The 19,665-nt window shown below is 36.7% G+C and overlaps 1 protein-coding gene across 1 annotated transcript in view; it reads left to right on the top strand.

The window, feature by feature from the left end:
* LOC139139200 (histone H2A deubiquitinase MYSM1-like) overlaps positions 1–19,665 on the top strand; it is a 34,602-nt gene that overhangs the window by 211 nt on the left and 14,726 nt on the right. Inside the window, exons 2-14 of the mRNA XM_070708027.1 lie at positions 1,430–1,535; positions 1,683–1,753; positions 2,183–2,272; positions 2,740–2,781; positions 3,473–3,542; positions 4,082–4,180; positions 6,909–7,413; positions 11,620–12,126; positions 12,435–12,594; positions 13,051–13,181; positions 14,018–14,118; positions 15,461–15,585; positions 16,430–16,511. Of these exons, the coding sequence (XP_070564128.1) occupies positions 1,430–1,535; positions 1,683–1,753; positions 2,183–2,272; positions 2,740–2,781; positions 3,473–3,542; positions 4,082–4,180; positions 6,909–7,413; positions 11,620–12,126; positions 12,435–12,594; positions 13,051–13,181; positions 14,018–14,118; positions 15,461–15,585; positions 16,430–16,511 (2,089 nt within the window). The remainder of the gene's footprint in view (positions 1–1,429; positions 1,536–1,682; positions 1,754–2,182; positions 2,273–2,739; positions 2,782–3,472; positions 3,543–4,081; positions 4,181–6,908; positions 7,414–11,619; positions 12,127–12,434; positions 12,595–13,050; positions 13,182–14,017; positions 14,119–15,460; positions 15,586–16,429; positions 16,512–19,665) is intronic.

Raw genomic sequence — 19,665 nt, forward strand, 5'->3', positions numbered from 1 at the left:
GTGCATAACATACCAAAAATGAACGTAAACTGGGCTTGCGTTTTCACTGTTTGAATTCCAATTTCAATCCACAGAATGCACGAAAAATTCGACACTTGCTTAGCTGCCCATACCTCTCGTGTACAACCATGCACACGCTAATGTCCACCGACTTTTTCCAGACTTTTGTTATTTAGAAAAGTCGACCATAAATAAAATCGCGCAAGTTATTCGGGAAAGCTCGTAGTGGAAGTCTCAGTCACTGTTGGACAGTGATGTTATGTGCAACATACGCGATGAGGATCATGATGGCGTTGATGATGATACACGTGAACTTTCTTATGTGCCCGCAAAATTTGTCTCTTAACCAAAAAAACCTGGGCATCATTTTACAAACTGATGACGTCAAATCGCCATACACAATACACAGTGCCATAATTACAAGGCGTCTTTGTTTAGTGTAGTGATTTGACGTCATCAGTTTGTGGCTATACCACTTGTAAAATGGTGCCAAAAAACCGTGGTAAAATTAATCTAGTTAAAATGGCCAAGATATTAATTTTGCACCGTTTGGAGCAGTGAACTACGTTAGAACATGGATCCATCATCCTATATGAAGTTCATATCAGTGTCAGCATCACTGTGCTATTCGCACAGATTTTTGTTGTAAACATAATTTGTCAAAGTGACAAGATTTAGGATCAGTCCAAGCAGGGTTGTAGGAGACTGAGAGATTCTGTCATGTAAGGTCTCCGCCAACTCCAATCCCGACGTTGGAGTGAGCAGACTCATGTACAACAAATCTTTCTGTCTAGGTTTTTTGCCCTTCTATCTTCCTCCCCCCCCACCCCTGCAATAAAATCATCAGAGCAAATAATAACACTTAGTGACCTAAAAAATCACCTCAACGTGAACTGAATGAAAAAATAATACTACCGTTATTCTGTCAGACTGTTGTTCCAAATCTTTGCATCAGAGAGCGTGTACATGGATACAGACACACCCATACACTTAACCTCACAGGACACACGTTAGACAGGCTGCGATGAAAACCTGACTTCATTACTAGTTGTAAGTTGAATGCAGGACACAATAGTCCACGCTGACATGTCATTGCAATGCAAATTTTGCGGTGACTTTTTTGCCATGATGCTTTGGTCATGAAAAAAGCCTGTTTGGTTGTTGGAGTCAAGCGCAAGAGAACATACAACATATCTGGCAGAGAGAAAAACTGACCAACTCTCCCTCATCAAAGGCAGGGCTCACAGTGATTGCCAGACCACCTCCATCTACTGATAGAAATCCATCTTGCTGTTTAGCACAGTAGACTTAAAAGTTTAAACAGCATGTACAATGTACCTCAACCAGGATATGCAGGCAGAACTTTTGATACACGTGACATTTTAGACTAGTCCAACCTGACCATGATTGTAAATGTCAATATTTTCAGACCGAGCAGTTTGGATTTACATGCTGACCCAAATGTACCACCCTCATCAAGTACAAATCTGCTGTCGGAGTTTGCTGATCCACCCTGGTTGTTGGAACAAGAGCCGGTGAGTGTTTTACTAATAAATCTGTGATGTATTTAACTTTAGAGAAGTCTCTTGTGAATTCCTTGCATATCTTGGTTCACATTCAGAAGCCTTATTGTAATAAATTTATAAAAAGTTGTGTACTCTCATTTCTGTTTTCCGTGACAGAGCTGGTCATTAAATGATGAGATTGATGACAAAAGTAGAGAGACAATAGAGAAGATGTTACTGGAAGAGGAGTATCCTTTAGAATTCTGTCTGTGTGTAGGGACAGTAAAATCAACCCAATCACCCCTCATGTCTGTGTGTGGGCTCATCCATTCTGTTGGAAACAATGGGAATGTACCAAAATCAGTTGGTTAAAGGGTCAACAGTGTTCATGAAGAATGAAAGATGTTCTCCAAATCATTTGATTTCACCAGGTAGAATTACAATATTAGGTCACAGCATGCCATAAAATTGCAGCATAGTTCTTTTTGTACCGAGAACACACTGCGCATTTGATCATTTCTGTATATTTACCTCAGTCCTCTTCACATGTCCAATTTTGTGATAGGGAGCAATCGAGTTTCAGTTTCACCAAACTATGATGGTGAGAGTATTGTTGATTTCATATAGCTCAGTATTCCATTGGTAGTTTGTGACCCTTGACCCTAAGTCACTTCCAGGTTATATTTCCAAGGTAGGAGCATTCCTTCTGTTGAGTCCAGCCAAGCCACTGATAAACCAAAGTCTTCCACGTCCAACAAACCAAGCAGGTAAATTTGAGAGAATCTGTTTTATCCCTATACCCTGTTACATTTGTCCAACTACTCATGTTAAGTTTTGACATCACAAGATCAAGGTAGATATAATGAGGTGGGTTTTTTTACATGTATAAAAAAAATTTGACATCTCATGCATTTTTTGTGAGCATCTTAGGGTGAGTGTGATTGATCAAGTCATTTAAAAGTCCTCATTTGATTGGTGAAGTCACTTGAATGTCCTTATGTGAATGGTCAATTTGTTTGACTTATGTATAAGGAATTCAACCAAGGAAAATACAAAGTTTACATAAAAGTGGATTAGATCTGTAGTATTCCCAAAATTGTAATTTCAGTAATTATCTTGTACTCTGAACTGATTCAGGAAAACTTCAGATGCATTTTTGTAATCTAACACTACGCACTGTCTAATAATGTATTCATCCTATCTGTGATATTCATTTGATTTTTTTCTCACAAAGCTCAAAGAGTAGAGGAAGAAAACCACTCTTCTCTGGTAGCAGGTGGGCATCTCTCATTATTCCTTGCAGTGTTTTTTTTTTAAATTTTACGAGGAAACTCTCAACCCAAGGGATTGAGTACACCTCTGCAAGAAATTGTCACCATTGTCTGACAGACACAAAACAAGGTCAAATGAAATGAAATCAATATCTTTTTGATGATACAGTTGAATAATTCAGCATTTTGAATTCATTTGCTCTTATCACAAGCCAGGGTTTTCACTGACTAGTTGCATAATTTTCATGAAGTGTGTCACATAATTTTTCGACGCCTCTGTGAAACATAAGAAGCATATTTTTACTGTAACTTGTGCCAAAAAGCATTGAATTGTGTTCACTCTAATATAGAAAATGTAAGTGTAATTGTAGTTGCATGTTCCACTTGCCAAACAAATGCTAACATCATAACTTTCCGTTTCACCTTTGTTGTTGTTCCATTAAAATTTGTGGCTAACTAACTGTTGAGATAAGGATAGTGAGCAAAATTACAAAAAAGAATCAAATACCTGCATTGTTTGGCTGCAAATCCCTCAATTTAAGATTTTGTTTTGGTACTGTCAATTTCAAAATACCTTGAAATTTGATTGCCCCTACCAATGAATTGATATAGCTGTTCAGATTCAGTAAACCTACATCACCTAACTCAATAAAACTTGAGATGCCTACCATTTTCATTTCCATTTTGTCTCCACAGAGCAAACAGACTGCCATCCCACAAAATGCCATGGACGGAAGAGGAGAAAGCAATATTTGAACAAGGAATGGTGAGAGACTGGTTACCCGGAAGAATCTTTACCAACCACGGCTATTCAGCCATGCTGACACACTCAGATACATTATCTATATCATATTCCATGTACATATGCACAAACACACATTTGAACATACAAAAATTTGTATAGAAAGCAGCTGTCGCCATCTTGAAAAACACCCTCGTGTGGCCACTTGACACTAGTGGTCAACTATGGAGTTTTGCAGGGTATGCAGGGGATCCAGTTGTCAAATACAGGATTTTTCCTATGTACCACAGGATTTAAGTGGTCCAAGGAGTGGTTGGTATCCCCCACCCCTATTTCTATGCTACCTCTGAGGTAGGGCAACTAGTCACATCATTTGATGCCAGTCTAAACAAACAGAATACTGAAGGGACTGTCTGGTGTAAAGACTTTCCAAATGTAAAGACAGTATTCCACACACATAACAATTATGGATGAGATAAATTTCAAATGGCTTAATAAGTTTAGGTTAAACCTCATGCCAATTACATACCAATTTGTACACGTGTCCTTGTCTCTATTCCCAGGAAATCTATGGTAGAAGCTGGACTAGGATTGCACAGCTGATAACCACCAGAACAACATTACAGGTCAAGAACTATGCTAACCAGTACTTCAAAATCAAGGTCAGTTGACATCTTGAAAAAAGATCTAGTTTTTATGGAAAGAATAATAGATTTCAAGAAAGCAATTCATTTTTCAAGTCTCCCATTTGCCATACATATATGGCAATTGGGAGGTTATATGGTTGAAAAAAGTCTGTATGTGAGGTGTCTGTATGTCTGTATGTATGTATGTATGTATGGATGTCTGTCCGTCCAACGCAAAAACTCCGAAAGTATTGCACGTATAAAGCTGATTTTTGGTGTAGTGATGCCATATGTGGTCTAAATGTGCCGTTGTTAAAATGAACTTGTTAGTCTCATGGATATGCAAATGAGGTAGAAAAAAGGGCGAAAATGGTCAAAAATCAATAACTCAGGAACTACTCTTCTGATCATTGTCATATTTGGTTTTTAGGTACCTTGGGCCCCACTCATTCAAACATATAGATTTGGTGTCAATATTGGCTGCTTTCTATTTTTAATGATTTTTTTTCTCTATTTTTTTGCCATTTCAGTAAAAAATTGTTTCCTCTGAAACCAATGGTCTGTTCGCTTTAAAATTTGGTTTGCAGGTTTCTTGTGATGACCCAAAATAAGATTCATCGAAATTATGGCAAAATTTGCATATTTGTATGTTTGGGCAATTTTTGCCATTTTTGGTCAAAAAAATCTTCTTTGAAACTGTGTATGCCATTACTTTCCAATTGGATGTGCAGGTTCCTAGGTGTGACCTGAAGATGACTCCGTGAACTAAAGGCTAAATTTGCAAATTTGTGGTACTTTTTTGCCATGCTTTCAAATTTGGTACACAGGTGAAATGTCTGCTGATGTGCAGCTTGAATAAGCTCTTTCTCTGATTGGTCCATTTTCACTATTCACAACCACTTAGGGAGTCTATTTGTATTGTTTTCATTATATTGGTAAGATTCAGCTACCCAATTGGTCAGATCTTATTCAGCGCTGCACATTAGCCCTGAAATGTAGTAGGTCATTCATTTCAAGTCAAGTACTGCCTGCGTTAATGAGCAGATTATGATTGTGCTGTTCCAGGCTGAGGTGTTATTTATAGGAATGATGCAATGTTAGACGGTAATTGATATTTAACTGAATTTGACTTACATTGTATGTAACTCTTGTACTGTATAAACCCTATCAATTCACCCAGAAAAAAATAATTAATATAATTTTAAATAATTGAATTAATTAGGAAATCAACAAAGCCAAAATAATTTTAGTGTAGAATTATTAGAAAGTTCAACATTTTTGACAGTTCATAGTGAAATGTTTACCATTTTGGATGATTAAAACACGTAAAGGCAACTTTCCTGAATCCCAACTTTGACATATTCTGTACCGTCATGTATTGTTCTCTGTATGTTATCTAAAAGAAATTGCTCATAATAGTTTGTCATGATAGGTTGGCCAAATAAAGAGAGATAGAGACAGTTCCTATTTCCAGTTGTGATCAACTTGATAAGGATTAAATAAAATTACATTTTGAGGAAAAAATAGAGTGGTCAATTAAAAGAGTGGTCAAAGTGATAGGGTTTTTATGGTAAAGCTGGGCTATAAGATTCCTCATGTTCTATTTATAGCAATTATGCAATCTGTGTAAACAGTGCAATGAAAGTGTTACATGATTCCTTATAATGCTTTTGATGACCTTGAACTTCTTACGTTGAAAACATTTGTCTCTTCGGTGTGCTTTCTCTGATTACGTACAGTCTCAACTTATTCAACAGAACTTACTTGCAATGTTAATTTGAGAGTTAAAATGTGCTTGGTTAATACGATGAAAATACTGATAAAGTTAACAAGCTGAAGATTCTTTATAACATGACAGATATTCTGGGGGTTTTTTTTGACATAATCTTGATAAGCAAGGCATGTTTACTTTAATTAGAATGTAATTAACTCTTGTTTATATTATTATAAGCAGTAGTACCAGGTATCAAGTTGAACAAGCTGATATTGATAGGTTGGGCGGCTGTTGGAGGTTAAAAGCTGTAAAAATAAATGTATGTATGCATGTCTATCTGTCTGTCTGTCTGTCTGTCTGTCTGTATGTATGTATGCATGCATGCATGCATGTATGTATGTATGTATGTATGTATGTATGTCCATCCACATTAAAAACTCCTAAACCGCAGCACCTAGGCTCTTTATAGTGACTTTAGTTACATTTCTTCAAATTGTGGTGAAATGTTGAAAGTTGTATTTTTGGGCCGATTTTCCCATTTTTGGTCAAAAAATCTTATTTTCTGAAAGCGCTCATCCCATTGCCTTGAAAACTTGTATGTTTATCCCAGGGTTTGCCTTTGTCAGATTCGTTCAAATTGTGGTGAAATTTTTATATTTGTATTGTTGGGGCAATTTTTCCCATTTTTTGTCAAAAAAATCATTTTCTCCCAAAGTGTTTGTTGGATTGCTTTAAAACATGGTAGTCTTGATCCTAGGGTTGTTTTCTGTCAGATATGTGAAAGTCATTATGACATGGGGCATTTCATATTGCTGGGTATAAGATTAATTTGGACTTACAATGGAATTTTCTTAGTAATCAACCTGTAAGAATGCAATGTCATGTGTGTACTGGTACTTAGTATTTCTGTAAAATGGGAGCACAGTGTCATTGACAATTCATTTTTCAAGTGTCAAATCTGTGCCAAGCTGTATACAGTAGTATCTTGAAAACAAAGATGAGGTCGAGGAGAAAAAAACACACAATTCATTTTAATGTTTCTGTCCACAGGCAAGGGAGAAAGAAAGAGCTGACAAGGACTTGGACATGACCTCTCCTTTGGAGACAGAATTCCAACCACAGTATCTGAACACCAATGACATTGAAAGCCAGGAGGAGGCACTGGCTGCAGTGAGCACTGCAGTGCCAACCATCACAACACTGCCAAAGATAAGCGACAACCATGGCCTAACTAAGTCACCCAAGATGAAGAGTCCAAAGCTTGGCAAGAAAATTGGACGTCCGAAGAAGAGCAATAGCAGAGACGGCGGTCAGAGTGTAATTTGTCATGAGGAGATCCAGGGATTGGAAAATTCTGGATTAGCTGTGGAGGACCAGAGTGCTGAGAAGACACTGGGTGAACTGCTGGAGGTAGCATCAATGGAGGCAGAGGCTGCAGATGCCAGCAAGGATGAGACAGATCAGAAAGGAAATCAAGAAGAGGAAGAGGTTGATGTTGAGGTTGACATTGATGGAGACGATGAGGATGAAATGAACGACAGTAATCTTCTCAAAGGTAAGTCAGGCGATATGACCAGGGATGTACTGTGAAATTGCTTCATTCCCATGTGATAAACTTCTTTCAAACTTTTGATCTAGATGAAAGCAAATGTAATGCCATAATAGGTAACTGTACTAGGTATCTGATTTGTATATTGTTCCAGGACATCGAACTTCTTAGACTTTCATCCAACTAGCATGTATCCTAACCCTATCCCTTATACTCTCCTTAATGTGTGAATGAGAAATATTTCTGAATGATAAATGTCCAGCAGTGCGGACGCAGATATCCGAGACGGGCAAAATCAATTTTCCTTCGTGGGTGGTATGGAATGCAAAAGTTCAAAAATTTCACTAAATTACATTCACTACTAACAACCAGGCGAATTGAAAGATAGATAGTTAGATATACCAAATTGTACATTATTTAGTGTCTTATTTGTATATATTGCAGAAAAATCATAAAGTCAAAATGTTGTCTCGTATGTTTTGACAAAAAATACAACTCATTCACTCCTGAATTTTCCGGTTGTGCTCCCTACATTTTTCTTCTCCAAGTTTGATTTTGTCACTGTCCTTTTACTCAGACATCAAAATTAAACGCTGTGCCCTCAGTTTTGGCGATAAGGCCGTGAGACGGATATGTTAACTTAAAATAGCACTGACAGGTACAGGTAGTCCTTGCAAATCCCTGAAATAAAGTCAGAGCGCATGCGTGAAGGTTGTCTTCTAATGACAATACTCATTGTAGCGTTTCTCAAAGAATCTCATCCTGAACGTTTGCGCTGGAGAAAGTATCTCCCCTATACAAATGTAGAAAATTAAGCATAAAAAAATGAGGCGATTCACTGAAGCCTTGTATCTCTGAAGTGGTCAATTTAAATTTACAACACATAAATGAACTGTTACTCATTTACTGATTGATACCGATTGTTTCCAAAATGCACACATGCATATTTAGCCATAAAGGAAAAAAAAATATATGAATCACAACTTCAAGGCTATACCTGAGTTCAATTTTTTAACAATTATTGTTCTAAAATTACAAATTTAATTAATGATAGGATAAAGCCCGAGTACGAGGGCTCTTCTGGTATATAAAGTCCAACCCAACGATAAAATGTCGAGGCCGCAGGCCGAGACATTTTATCGTAGGGTTGGACTTTATATACCAGAAGAGCCCGAGTACGAGGGTTTTATTCGACTTTTAAAAAACTATCTACTGTTGATTGACCAATCAGAGTGCTCAATTCAGGTGTTTTATCTACTCGTAAAGCCTTGGTCACCAAATTCCAGAAACGAATGACAGCGCCATAGTAAAGTACTGTCCAATCTAAAGTGAACATGTCATATTCTGTAGACATCTGGTACGTTTTAATATTCAAATTTGGTAACACAGCGGAAACCAGCTGCAACACAAAATCTGCTGTGGTACAAACATAAACTAATGTGCCCTAGGGCATTTAAACTAATGTGCCCTAGGGCATTTATAGGATGTTCCATTACATTGGAAGGCTATTTCACAAATAAAAGTTTTAATTCATATCCTAAACATGTTACATTGACAAAAGGGACGGTTGACGTAAACACATTGAAAACGAAAATATATCAGTTAGGGGCGATAGTTTTTAAGTCGGATAAAACCCTCGTACTCGGGCTCTTCTGGTATATAAAGTCCAACCCTACGATAAAATGTCTCGGCCTGCGGCCTCGACATTTTATCGTTGGGTTGGACTTTATATACCAGAAGAGCCCTCGTACTCGGGCATTATCCTATACAAAAACTATCGCCCCTAACTGATATATTTTCGTTTTCAATGTGTTTACGTCAACCGTCCCCTTTGTGAATGTAACATGTTTAGGATATGAATTAAAACTTTATTGTGAAATAGCCTTCCAATGTAATGGAACATCCTATAAATGCCCTAGGGCATATACCTAGGGCACATTATATAAATGCCCTAGGGCACAGCAGATTTTGTCTTGCAGCTGGTTTCCGCTGTGTTACCAACTTTGAATATTAAAATGTACCAGATGTCTACAGAATCTGACATGTTCACTTTTGATTGGACAGTACTCTACTACGGCGCTGTCATTCGTTTCTGGAATTTGGTGACCAAGGCTTTATGAGTAAATAAAACACCCTAAATTGAGCACTCTGATTGGTCAATCAACAGTAGATAGTTTTTAATTAATGATAAGATTATGCAATTTACCTAACTAAAATACACATTTTTTAACATCTTTTCCCAATTTGATGCAATAAATATCTTATGATAGAACTTCAAGTTGGGTTCATTTTCAATCAAAATTCATAAAATAGCAGCAAAACTAGATTTTAATAATCATTAATGTCTGTGATTGCAATAAATCATTGTTGCAGTGACATACCAACAAGAAATTTAAATGTTTCAGTCTTGTCACGCATCACGCTCAATGGCCATCAGAACATGTAGTGTTGATCTGAAAGAATAAGTTCACACCATTTATTAGGATACGTGCATATAAAAAACCAGCAAATTTCACATTAATTAAACATATATTTTAAAAGTACTCGGCAATGATTATATACCAAATCCTCAGTCAATTGTTAGGTCACTTTAATGTGTGTATTTTCATAATGAATGGCATTCTTTGAAAATTGTCTTTTCATTGGATATACATGCATGATATTTTAACAGATATCAGTAGCAGATATTATGTTATATAAAACAGAGGATTTTTCTCTATCTCAAAACATTCTTCCATATCAGCTGTTCTGTGGAATCTTCCGACTTAATATCAACATGCTCTCATTTGTCTATGATAGGATTTTATTTCGCAAACTTAATGCACATCTGAACTCCCAATAGACTCCCTGTACTTGAAATGAATTTCAGCCTACTTAGTATACAGCATTGCCCTCTAGACTATCATACCCTGTAATGTTTACAGGTGAGGCTAAAGTGAATAGCCATTGCTATGGCTAAAGATACAGGTAATAGGAAGGGGACTTTATTTTTTTTCATAGTACTATGTCATATTTTAGACACTCAGAGAAGAAGCAATTGATTTACTTTCACAAAATCTTTGTCAAGTGTGTCATTCAAATCAACTGCGGGTCGAAAGCGTAGGTCCTGTCAGAAATCATACCCAAAAATGCAAAGAAGATGACAATTCTAGTCTATTAAGTTAACAGTGGCTTTTTTGTGAGAGAAATCCGTCTCCAAACCCGGCGATACATACGTATAGCGGCAATTCCATTTCCGAACTTTCTATATTTCTAATGAATAAAAATTAATATCAGTGCGGCCAAGCGACTATGGCTCAATGATTACTTGCATGTTATTGTTTTTGAAATACTGCAATGATTATAACTATACTGCACAATTATAACTTACATAAGTGACAGAAGATTGTCAACTGGATGTATTCGTAAAAATTACCTGGATTAAAACGACCGTATGATAATATTGTGAATGAAGTTGTCAATGATATTGCTTGGAAAGTTAATGTACTTCCAGTTTTCAGGTGTCTGCATTTTAAACACTATCGTACTGTCAAATGACCTCCTTCAGAAGCGATATTCACAAAATCCATTCCTTTACATAAAGTTGTATGAAAATTACTAAATTATTAAATTGTACTAAAATTAATGCTTTAGCTATTGTTCAAGATAGGCCGTGAGACGGAAATATTAACTTCAGAAAACAGGTCATACTACTAACGACTTTCTTTCGATAATGCAATCAACTGTCGTTAGCAATGTCAATTTCCTTTGGTCAGATTTTTATTATTTAACGGGGATTCAAAACCATTATTCTTAAAATTACGTGCCATAAAATACTGTATCTCAAACTTACTGGGGCAAAATTGAACGAAAATTTGGAGAGCTCCACCTAGCTGAACCGTCGCTCAGTCAGTCTGATGTTGCTCAGAAGTGCACGCCAGGACCCCTTGGCAACGATGGAAGTTGGCATAAGCATGCTTAGCAACAACGGCAAAAATGCATATCTGTGTCTGCACTGTAGAGTACAGGTACATGTTAGAATGTTGTCACAGCGCCCTCATGAGACCTCAGTTAAGGCATTCTCTTGCAATCCTTCAGCTAGTGTACAGTCTTCTGTGAACATGCCTTGTGTTTTTTGAAACATTTATAATAGATCTAGTTCAGCAAAGTCAGTCCACCATATGTAGGTATACCTGTTCACAACGTCTTCCTTTTCACTTCATTGATCCACAGGCAGCAGTCTGTCCCCAGAAACAATCTACTCCACTTTGTTGAAATCAGCGGAAGAAGACAGCGAGGTTGGCAACACAGAAACAGACTCAGACTCCCTTCAGGCAACAGAATACGACAGCCAAGGGAAGTCTCTCAGCTCATGTGATTCTGTTTTGAGTGATGAAAATGTTGCAATACTGAGACAGGACAAGAAAGACAAAAACACCCCAGGTCAGAGAGATGCAGAAAGTGATTTGCAGATGATGTTGCTCAAATCAAACGACAGTTCGGAAAATATTGTAGAGCAGACAGACAGATGTTCCTCTAAAGCAGAAAATGAGCTTGGTAGAGTTGAACTGCACTGCTCAACAGAAAATGATCATTGCAAATCAGAAGACAGTCTGGTTAGCGGAAGGTGTGGTTTAACAATCGCAGATAACAATGCAACTGAGTATACCTCTGCAGAGTTTTCAGAAGACGATAATCTTGTGGACTTTGCAGAAAAAATTTACAAAGAGGAAAAACCAGGTGAGAAATACTTGACATTTAACAAGTCACTCATTTTTCCTTAAATCTATCTTCTCATTCATGTAGTTTGCTGGTGGAAGTCCTACAAACTATTTGTTGCACTGACTTTATAATTCAATTTCACTCGGCATTTCCGTACGTATAATGAAATCATCAAACCCCATCTTGACTCAATCATTTTGATGTATCCTGGAGTATCAGCTGAAGTTTGAACAATCACTGTTATTCATACAACATCAATCATTTTATCTGCTAGCCGGCCTTTGTTCCTTTCACGGTATTTTTTTCCAATTCTGATTCATTTTCAGATCCCTGGGCTCACATTCCCAAAGCAACAGAGGAAATATTTCTTGAAAGAAGCATCATCACTGAGGATGAGAAATCGGCGCATCCGGAATTCTTCAATGGAAGACAGCTGAAAACACCTCAGAGATACTTGAAAATTAGAAATTATATCTTAGAATCATGGTAAGATTAGATTCATTTCATAACACAAAAGCTAGTTAAAAGTCCAAAACTTTTCTTATATGTTCAACAATATTGTGCTTCTTCCTTCTTCAGAGAATCATTCATTATGTAGTAGTTCTTGTTAGTGTTAGCACTGTCATTGCAGTCACTACCATATATTGATTCCATCAGTGGCAGTTTATGGAGCTTGTGTTATTTCTGCATTGTTATGTGTTGAAGCTTCATTTTACGTTACTTGGTGACATAAAGCATTCTGGGAAGCAGTGTAGTTTTAGCCACAGAAAACCATAAAGTCGTACCAAACTTGTACCTTTGACTGAGTAACATCCTATTTCAAAAATATTCGCAATATGCCACTGTAAATCACATCTATCTCCTTCTTTTGTTGCCATTCAACAAAATATTGTGCATTCTTGATTTGACACTAAATTTTCCATGGTATATTTTGTTTTCAAGGGACAAAACCAAACCAAATTACCTGACCAAGACGTCTGTCAGACCTGGTCTAAAGAACTGTGGTGATGTCAACTGTATCAGTCGAGTCCATGAATACTTGGAACACATCGGTGCAATCAACTTTGGAATTGGTAAATAGCATGTTCCTATAAATCACAGCAGATATTTATTGTTCCATAGTATTCTTCACACACCTGAAGAACGCTGGATCCAATCTTCAACATGAAAACATAAAGATTTTCTCAGGGGGCCTCTCTAACCTTATGAAGCAACTGGAACCCCTAGAATTATGGTGATTTGTAAATTTATTCAGTTTGGACCCAGCATTCTTTGGGTCTTGTCACATCATCTGGCATTGGAAGAGTTTTGATGACAGTCCAACTCAGTAATGCATTGTGTGTGAATTTAAACTCATCATTAGCTGACTTTAGTCAAGCTCCATTGTTTTCACTAGGGCTGCATGATCTGGATATACTGAAATAAGCATTACAGTCATGTGTAGACCTTTTCCCGGTTATCCCATAATGCATTGCTGTGGCTGTATCAAACATCTTATTGACAATGACAGTAAAAACAACAAAAACATACTGATTTTGTGTTGTATAATGGATTGTCCTACAAAAATGACACAAATTGCAATGCCAAAAAATTACCTGTGTGTTTTGTATCCATTGGTGACGAAAATACGAGGTGGAGTGTTACCTGCCATAGTGTTCTTTAAGTAACATACCCTGTTCATACCCTACAGCTAAAACGTTCTATGAGTAACATACGCTTTGTATACTCTGGCATGCATCATGGAACTGGTAAAAGGACTATTGAAAGAGGTCAGTAGTGAAATGTAGCTAACAGTGTAGCAAGTCACATACAGGGTTATAGACTGATAAACTGTACTGAGATGCTGGAGAAATACCAGGGTAGACCTTAACATTTTCTGAATCATTTTATTTCTTTTTTCAATTGACAGAAAACCCATACAGATCTACCAAGGCAGCTGCCAGTACAAGTAGGAGAACATTTACAAAAGATGAACTCATAGCTTATCAAGCAATAAGAATGCAAACAATGGTAGGTCATTCACAGCTATGGTATCTATGAAAGCCATGTCCATCAGCACACTGGCATCAGATTTCATTCATTTCCATATGCTGTCCCTGCCCTTTCCCTCTTGGCCAATTCCTGTTCTGACCACTCTGTTCCCAAACCATCCATCTGACTAAAAATTCTGCAAATTCCTTGCAGATCCCAAGTCTTGCCAAGTCTTCTGTGTTTTCAAAATTCAAAATCTCATTCTTTTGCATGGATAATGCCTACCGTACTCGTCTGAGTATAAGCCCCCGGTTCGGCAACACTAAACAGCGGTAAAACTAGGGGAGGGGCTTATACTGGAGCAACCCCATGTTATCTGGCATGGATGCTTAATTTATGCTAATTTTATGCACGATTTTTTTCAACACCGCTTGATCTTTCCATCGCTTTCAAAATCGACTACACATCCAAAGAAATTGATTGTACAATCTCTGAATACAGAAGTGATATTTTGGTGAAATTTCAGCATCGAAAAAACTATACAATGCAAGAACCCGAGGTACATGAATATTCCACATTGATTAAGGGTCATTAGCATAGAATTTTAATACCGAAACAATGCTCATTAATGTAATCTGCATATTTGAATATCATTATACCTCGCATCTTGAACTAATAGGTTTCAAGCATGAAAACATCGTGGCCGTGAATGAAAATAAACAATGGCGGACGTGAGTGAGACTATTCTATTTAGGCGACGGGGGTGAGCAGGGTCAAAGAATCAAGATAGTACTGGAAAAACGTGTCATATTCCTTGCGATGCTGTCAAAGGAACTCCAGTTTCCCATTGTTTTAACATCTTTTATTAGTTTCTTTATTATCTAAAAGTAATTTTACCAAGTTAAATGACCAAATATACTCTCCTAACCTTTCTGTATTTGAGTTACACTAGGGTAGGGGCTTATACACGGATGTTATGCATTTTCTAAAATCCTCTGAAATCAGTAGGAGGACGTATACACGAGCAGGGGCTTATACTCGGACGAGTACGGTAAATCAATCAAACAATACTACCCTGCCTTCCAATTGTGTAACTTCTTACTATCCCATACTCCAATTCCACATTTTGTTTGATGGTAAATGTTTTCAAAGATGAAGATGGACACTCAATAAAAAAAACTGAGATACAATGTTTTAGGAAGAACGCTACCAATATTGATATTATTTTGTTTCATTTGTTGCTGAATACAGAGCTAAGTAGAATCATAACTCAGACTTCAACCACAATCAATATGTGTGCTGTCGTATTTGTCACAGCTAAAAAGTTTGAGACGACAACTGATTTACCATTACACTTCACTTTTTTTTCAACATTTGATAGAGGCCAAGAAAAAGAAAAATTCGAGATGCATATGGCAACTGGATAGATGCAGATGAGGCAGAGGGTCAAACCATTGATCATGATGGTGGGGAGAGGCAGTCTTCAGAAGACAGTAGATCAGCAAGGTGCGTTATACCGCCATCTAGAGGCCAACTTCTGAAATACTTTGTTATCAATACCTGTTGTACAGTGATCTGTAAACACATTATCTATTTTGTAAGGTTTTAGCTTCAGCTGGCCCAACCAGCTTTACAATGATGTTTTGTCAAAAAATATATGAATTGCATTGAAATAAAAAACAAAAAAAATTTAAATGATACTTTAACCAAAGTGTAGGAAAATGCTCAAGATGTTAACCCTTTGAGCGCCAAAGTCAATTTTTGTCGCCTTTATAAAATATTCCCCAGTCAATATTTTCAGATTTTTGCCAAAATTTTGATAAAAAACTGTAGTCAATGAAGTGTGATGTCTATTTTCTCCTAATTTATCAAAAATAAATACAGAAATAATCTTAAAATTGGTACAATATTGCACTAAAATTTTGGTGGGAAAAATTACAGCACTCAAAGGATTAAACATTATACAACTCCTTACTATCTTCCTTAGATTTCAACCTGTAACCCACTCTACCAAATAACACATCAAAGACATTAGAGCTAAGAACCACTTATCCCCATATCTCAGTGTCCATTGTTTTTGTGAGATTGATGTACATAAATTTCTTCAAACAGTCACTGACTCTTTGCTCCACTTTTCTACTAGATGGTTGATTTTGTATTTTTCAGAAATTATCAAACCTGCCCGATCAAGCCAGATACTTCTGTACCATTTACAAGTGTCAAGAATTGTGTCCTCATTATATTTTGTAAATTAATGTATCTCAACATATTCCACCAGTATATCAGGCATGAAGAAAGTACACATTCACATTGATCACTTGTGATATTGATATGTCTTTTACACCTCCAGATCGAGACCAAAGTACAACAAACTGACCACCTACGATCCTTTCAAACTTGTGCCGTGTAACAGCTTTACTGCTGACAAACCGGTAGGTAGAATGAGGTGCAAAATGATTATCACAAATTAACTTAGACTCTCATGTCATTGTGTAGCATACACTGTCTCTAAGTGTTGCAGAACTTCCATGTGGTATCATCTTTCTCTAAGTGGATGAATCATCTCTCTTTTATAGTCAGCTCTGCACTCACAATGTAATGTGTTCACAATATCTATTATGCTATATTTGCCGTTACATGTATACATGCGCCAATGTGGGAGAAATAGAAGTACACTTTGTTCAGGTTCATAGGACATACCCTGTGTCCCATAAATTGTATCATGTCAATGTCGAGGTGACATTCAATTTGTTCAAGTCGAAAACAAGCTTTTGAATGGTAAGCTAGATTAATGTTAGACTTTGACAAGGGTTTTATTCTTAATAATCTACAGCCAGCATGGCATTCCATGAGTGTGAAGCCACAGACATAGCAGTATCTTATTGTCTGTTGGTACTTTGGTCTTTCTCCATTGTTATAAATGGAGTGTAAGAGATAGACCCTGGCACAGGTGGATAAGGGATGAGTTAGCTGTTTGTGATGGAACAGACTAGGTCGATATTTGCATTGTAGCCCAGAGATTCAACCATCTGTAAGAGATTTCCACTGTAATCAAATTCTCGCGAAGATTTTCACAGTAACCAAAGTAGCACACCGCCAGTGATGGGACTTTGTTTAGATTCAGAGTTCAGGCGTGTCTAGGGTCTGCTTTGGAAACAATGACAGAGACAACTTTGGTAATAAATAGTTTACTTTTCACACTGATAAGAAAGGTGAATCATTGTCCTGTAATTTTGTGCAGGGTGCTAGGTATGTGCCCTGCAAGACAGCATGTAACCTAAATCTGAAAAGTACAGAGCACAGTAGTGACATCTTTTTGTTTATCTGGTTTTTGCATAATCAATAAGTCAGAGGCAGGGCCGATGAGGACTTATTTAATTATTCATTGAATTACTGCCACATATTGACATGGGCATTCAGGCATGCTGCTTATACCATATTGTACCAGTGACTAACGCCCTCTCTAACAGAAAGGTAGTCTGCATTTTTTTCAGTTCAAGGTATAGTCAGCAAAAACAGTGATATAATATTGAATGCATACTTCTATGTAAAACTTATTTTATATATTTGTTTATGTATTTATTTATATCATTATTTATTTAATAAGTCCCACAGGCTCAAGGCCCAGTTATCAACTCTGACAAACAAAGAAAATACAAACAAACAAACATCGAAAAACAACTTTGAAAAGACTATAAAAGTTTTATAAATAAAGTTTACATAGTTTAGCAGGAAGAATAAAATGTCTTGACAGTACTTTTTTAAAATTTATCTGATTCAAAAATATGTCAACAGAAACATTGTTACATTCTGTAACAGTCCCAGAGATAAAAGCCAACTTCCTCGTATTTAGTCTGTATCATGCAACTTGCAAACTAAGATGGTGTTGAAAAGTTAAGGACATGATTCTACTCAAACAAGACAGATCTAAAACTTTCCACCAAAGTAACAGAGAAGGAAAATTAAAAAGTATACAACTTGTAATCACTCACTGGTATAAGGCTGACTCAGCAAAATTTCCAGAGATTTCTAAATCAATCACTGTTAGCAGACCCAGGAAACTTACAATTGTACTAAGACCAGTACTTGCCAGTAAAACTTTACAAAACTATACTGATAGTGATTACGTGATTAGAAAGAATTGTTAACAACTCCATGAGAAAGGCAATAGACTGAAGCCTTATACGGCAGCATGATTGTAGAATAAAGTCTCTCTGAAACAAGACAGACTCTGTTCATTTAGAAACAAAGTGTACTATTCAGTGAGATACAGTGTGCCCTCTGAGCCAAGTGATGTGTCACTCTGACACAGAACAACAGGTGAATAACATGTGCTGTATGTTACATGTATTGGTATAGGGTTGACTATATATGAAATGTCCACTCATTCCTAAATGGACCCAGACAGTCGAGAAATGTCATAATTTGCAAGGTACACTGGTTAGATTACAAAAAGTCACATTTGATGGGTACAGTACTAAGGAGTCATCCTCTCACTGTCGATGGGATGACGTAGCCTACATACTATCATCCAGGGCAGGTTGATAGCTGTGAGCTAGGCAGGCAGTGAATCAGGGCTTTAAATACATATGAGACTTGCTATACTGAAATTAGATATTTGATTTGAAGGAAAGACAGCCAAGAAGGCTTTGATGTCCTGAGTCATAGATATATATACAGATTATATATAGAAAATGACACAAGGTCTTAAAGATAGCTTGCTAGGTACCACATCACAACATTAACAATATAAACTTTTCACCCTGGCAAATGCCTTTTCATATACGAAGTGTAGAGGTGAACCATCACCCCTGTTTTGATAATAATCAGTTCTCATACTTTATCGTAATAAAGAAGACATTTACAAATGTAGTTAAGTAAAATGACAGCTCTGTTGTAGTCATGGTTGTGATAATGAAGGCTCATGATAGACCTCAGGTAATTGATTCCAATCAATGAATTGCTGATTTCATTGGTATTTCAGAGAATGTGTAAAGATACTGGTCACTGAAGTTAGTCGGAAAGTAACTGATTGGCACCATTTGAAAGATAAAAATACTTATATCTGACATTATAGAATAATATGATTGACAGATACAGATGTACAACATGACAAAATTGAGATATTAGCTGATTAAAGTAATCATCAGAAATTGATATCTGCAGTATTTTTTGGACCTGTGAAGTTTTTTTATGTTTTTTCAAACCAGAGGATTGTGTAATCGAAAATGACATATCCAGCGTCTTGATAATATACCAGCTTTTTAGGAATTTGGTCACATTGATCTATTTGGTTTGTCAGAAAAAAGCCGTTTGGCAGAATTGAAGCGATAAGAAAAAACAATAGGATGTGATAAATGATGGATGTAGTGATTGGCAGGTACAGAGATACCTGCTGATTAAGCAGACAAAGGTAGTAGCTGGTACAGGGATGAGCTGAAAGAGATCAATTCAGTGATAACAAAGATAGCAGAGATTTTGTACTGTATTTGAAAAATGTTAGAAGGATATGAGTTTTCGAAACGTTCAGGGGCTACTGTCTTGAAAAGTGCTTTTACATGATGATAAAAAATCATTAGTTAACAC

Source organism: Ptychodera flava, chromosome 8, assembly GCF_041260155.1.
Source record: "Ptychodera flava strain L36383 chromosome 8, AS_Pfla_20210202, whole genome shotgun sequence".
Classification (NCBI taxonomy): Eukaryota; Metazoa; Hemichordata; class Enteropneusta; family Ptychoderidae; genus Ptychodera; species Ptychodera flava.